Source organism: Rattus norvegicus, chromosome 9, assembly GCF_036323735.1.
Source record: "Rattus norvegicus strain BN/NHsdMcwi chromosome 9, GRCr8, whole genome shotgun sequence".
NCBI lineage: Eukaryota > Metazoa > Chordata > Mammalia > Rodentia > Muridae > Rattus > Rattus norvegicus.
In genome coordinates this window covers 112,561,256-112,565,871 of record NC_086027.1, presented here as the reverse complement: position 1 = coordinate 112,565,871, position 4,616 = coordinate 112,561,256, and the positions used below count along the sequence as shown (strand labels likewise).

General features: G+C 44.6%; 1 protein-coding gene and 1 long non-coding RNA gene across 2 annotated transcripts in view; one reads left to right on the top strand and one right to left on the bottom strand.

The window, feature by feature from the left end:
- Positions 1-877: 877 nt before the first annotated feature.
- LOC134480620 (uncharacterized) lies at positions 878-4,501 on the bottom strand. Its single transcript, XR_010055073.1, has 2 exons — positions 3,000-4,501; positions 878-2,343 (listed from the first exon to the last, which is right to left on the bottom strand). It is a non-coding gene; the product is annotated as an uncharacterized LOC134480620 (long non-coding RNA).
- Positions 3,245-4,616, top strand: part of Tmem232 (transmembrane protein 232) — a 228,059-nt gene continuing 226,687 nt past the window's right edge. The window contains exon 1 of the mRNA NM_001270390.2: positions 3,245-3,294. Within this exon, the coding sequence (NP_001257319.1) occupies positions 3,278-3,294 (17 nt within the window). The 5' untranslated portion in view covers positions 3,245-3,277. The remainder of the gene's footprint in view (positions 3,295-4,616) is intronic.

Genomic DNA, 4,616 nt, shown 5'->3' with positions numbered 1-4,616 from the left:
ATACAGGAAGCCTAACACAGCTCCCAGAACTGAGACGTCGTAGAAACCTCTGCCCACCTATACAGCCCGTGTGTTGTCAGGAAGTTGGAGCCTCAGTCTCCAGCCTTCTGGCCTGGATCATCTGACAGACTTCATGAAACAGGAATTATTAAGGAATGGCTCATTCTGTCTCGGCAGAACCAAGCTGTCCTTCCCTGTAACTTGTGTCCTCTCAAGAACAGTACAGGTTTTTGGATAAATAGGCAGTTTCTGCCCAGTGGGCACCCAGCCACAATGTACAACCTGACCTGGAGGTAGAGAGGCTCAGCTGCTTCTCGGAATCCACAAATGGGGAGCAGTCGGGAGCAGATATGTCTCAACAAAGCGAGTAAAGAACATCAAATGTCACATCCTGTGGAGTTCTGACGTTTCTGAAAGCTATCTACCTATGTAAAGTAACCAGACTGTTGTCCATTAACTACCCTCAGCTATTTCTAATAGAAATATCTCGCAAACACCCAAGTAATTATTAACTCAGAGCCATGAATTTGCTATCTGGCCCTTAACTCCTATGCTTAATCAGCTCAGCTCAGTTTGTAATGGCATTCATAGAAGGACTGGGCCCAAGCCTTGTACTCTAAACATTTTTGAGACAGTAGAGGAAATTTATGCCAATAAAAACCCTGATTTTGCATTAAAACGAATTCTGTACCAGTGTGAGAAATTATAACATCAACTCAGCTACAAAATGAGATGATGGCCACACAATCAATTCTAGCTATTTCCTGCCTGTTAAATTATGACCATTTCTAAATCCCCCAGAAAGACATCCTTACAATAACCACCTCTAGCCCCCACAAGTCCAGGGAACCAGGGCGATGACTCTCATAGCTACTTCCAGTAGTATATGGGCATTGAGATATCTTTGACAAGGGTGGGGGTGCGGAAGGGAGGGAAAATGGGGAGTTGTTAGGCCTTAAAAAGGCCACACCAATGATGTCTCTGATGTCTGTCCTGACTGGATCTGGCTGAAAGTCCCTGAGATCAGGAGTTCAAGCAGGTCAGTTCAGCACATCTGACGATGGATCTCACCAAAGCTGTGCATTCTGTAATATACAAATCTCAAAACAAAATTAAGTATCATCAAGATATCTGTTTTGTTTGAGTCTCTGGAATCTAGTCTTCAGGGGGTCTCCCTTCGTCATATTTGATCCATGTAACTCTGTAAAGTGTGTAGACACTAATCACTTGGTAAAACACCAAGACAAAGCCTTTCTCCCAAAATGGCATGTCCTTGAGCCAGTAACCAGAAAAACCTTTAGCTTGACCTCTCTCCCAGAGGAATAATATAACCACAAAACTCAAAATCACACCCATTTTGAAAATTAAAGTAATCCCGAACTAAACTAAACTAAACGCTGTGTGAGCCTATTCTTGGGTTTTTTTCTATTCTGTCATGTCAGGAAATTAATCCAACATTCCCAGAGAGCGCACAAAGAGTAAAAGTTTCCTGTAGACTTCAACATACCGTCTACCTGTTGTGCTCTCTGCCTGGAGCCACAGACTTCTCTTTATTGAGACCTTCTCATTAGCAGGCAAATTATCACTGCTCTCTACTTGGCGTCAGTGACTAATTTTCTCTATCTTAGTTCCGAACCACAGGTGAAATTCCCCACGTGATTTGGACAAAATCTGTATATAAATCTATCCTAAAAGCAAATAATACCAATTTTATGAATTCATCGTTCAATCAGTACCTGCTCCAATGAGTAGGCAGCTTCCATTCCCGAGCTCTCTGACTCAGAGCAGCCATCTTGTCTCTTTTCACAGCGGGGGACCTCAGGCCCCCCCCCCTCTGTTTCAAGGTTCCCGCCTTGAGTCAACAAGTGACTCAACTCTACCCCTCTAGCCAAACTTTCTAACTAGATTTCTTTTTTTTTTTTTTTGGTTCTTTTTTTCGGAGCTGGGGACCGAACCCAGGGCCTTGCACTTCCTAGGCAAGCGCTCTACCACTGGGCTAAATCCCCAACCCCTCTAACTAGATTTCTAACTAAAGGCTAAGAATCTTACATTTCTAGCGGATTCTTGCCTGCCACGTTGGACGTCATCTGTTGTGTGAAATAGTAAAAAAAAAAACCACCATGCTACCACCGTTAGCAAGGCACCAGACTTCCCTCATCTTGTGGAGACTCTCTGACCTGGCGCTCCGAAATCTCTCCACCTGACTCACTCACTAAGTTCCCCTGGTGGGTTGCCGCCACGCCAGTCCCATGCATCCAAATTCACATGGCTAGCTGGGATGTACTTCTCACAAACCCACGCTCTGCCGCTGTATCTTTCTCTCTGGAACCCAGCTAAGTTGCCCTGTGAAGGAAAACACACAAACATAGTGTACAATCAACAGGTAACACAATCACTGGGTGCGCATCCTAATTCATAAGCCATTCTAAGTTAAATATGGGGGCCTCTCGTTTGCTACACCTTCCTCCAAGCTCTCCCCATCCAAAAGCCCTGAGTCAGAAATTTTGACTGTGGGTTAGTAACCCAGTCCCTCCATTCGAAGCCCTCACTATCTACTGGAGGTGGACTCTTGAAGTTCCCTCCCCCCACTGTTGGGCATTTTGGCTAAGGTCACCTCCATTTAGTCCTAAGAGTCTCTCGCCTCCTGGGTCTCTGGGACTTTCTAGAGGGTCCCCCTCTTCCAACCCCCAGAGGCTGCATATTTCCATTGATTCTCCTGGCCCTCTGGGCTTCTCTGCTGTTCCCCCAGTCCATATCTGATCCTGTTCCCCATTTCTCCTCCCTCTCTCCTCTCTAGCCCAGGTCCCTCCCTCCTTTTGTGCCTCTCATGACTATTTTGTTCTCCCTTCTAAGTGGGATGGAAGCATCCCCACTTGGGCCTACCTGCTTGTTAAATCAAAACCCATTTTTAATAAGGGTTCTTAATCACTTTAACGTCCCTTGTAGCCTACCACCAGAGGTAGAAAGGAAAGGTTAATAGGGCAAGGGAGGATCTGGACCTGTTTAGAAATAGTTCTTTGGAGCAATCCCAACCAGCATTGTCAGGAACCAGCCGTTCAGTTCACACAAATCAGCAGAGCCAGCTCGATCCACTCACAAACTCTCTTCACAAATCAGCAATGGCAGGTCGCCCCAGAAGCCACCAGAACACTACCAGAAATTCCTTAGAATGCGTCTCTCTATGAGGTCACAACAAACCATGACCAGCAACAAACGTCAAGGTGAGCCAGTGCCATAGAGTAGAGTCAGCAGAGACTAAGGCCAGCAAAGCCCAGTGATGGCCAGCAAAAAATGGTAAGGCACACCGATACCACACCGATACCACACAGCACCACCCACCGATACCACACAGCGTCACCCACCGATACCACACAGCGTCACCCACCGATACCACACAGTGTCACCCACCGATACCACACAGCGTCACCCACCGATACCACACAGTGTTGCCCGCCGTCTCCTGGGTTATATTTATACACTTTCTAAACATCACGTGTTCTCTCAAAGTGTCCACTCCAGGAAAACATCACATGCCCTTTTACCAGGCTGCTGCTTCCAGAAAAACACACGTGTCTGTTCTCAGCTGAACATCCTCTCATATGAAGTTTCCAGAAAAACTTCACACGACTCAACCAAGTCTCCAAAGAAACCAGGAATTTCCACTTCATATCCCGTTTTCTGTTTAAAAAACTGTCCTTTTATCTAACAATATCAACTCATACACAATAGAAACAGTGGTAAGAATCATAAAGCTAGAACTTTATATCACACCTTAAACAAATAGCTTACGTACAATATAGGCAAACAATATTCTAACAAAAACAGCCTTAAATTTCTGTCACTACATAATTAGGCAAAACAACCTTAAGTTTCTACCAATATACAGTAATTAAGAAAAATAATCTACCATTTTAGGTGATAACAGCCACAACACAGCAAACGACCCAAACCATCCACCCCAGTGTAAGGGATCAGGACAGTCATCTTCTTATGTAATTGCTTCCTGATGAACTGGAACAAAGAATTCCTGTTTGGGGCCTGAGGGGAAAAATAGTTAGAAAAGAAAGAAAAAGCTAGTTATCGCATTTATTGTCCAGTTTCTTCATTATTTAGCGTGTCAGAGTTGTCTGTCCAGTCACTGTGTTACCTGTCTAGAATCTGTGTTGTCTGTTCATTTTATGTATTGCCTGTCAAGTCTCTGTGCGATTGACAACTTGGGCTAGCCCCTTTGAAGTTGATTTCCATTCCTATCCTGGAGAGATCAGTAACCGAGACAGTCTGTGAGAGTAAATCACCTGGGCCGTTTGCTCTGTGAAGACATTCGTGTTTCTGCTGATAAGAGTTTCTCCCTGGCCAGATCTAATCTTTGTAAGTTTTGTTGGTAAATTTTAATATATATATAATATGTATTATATATATTAAAGATTTATTTACTTTATGTATATGAACATACTGTGGCTGTCTTCAGACACACCAGAAGAGGGCGTCAGATCCCATTACACATGGCTGTGAGCCACCATGTGGTTGCTGGGAACAGAACTCAGAACCTCTGGAAGAGCAGTCAGTGCTCTTAACCACTGAGCCATCTCTCCAGCCCCTGGCAACCATTCATTCCC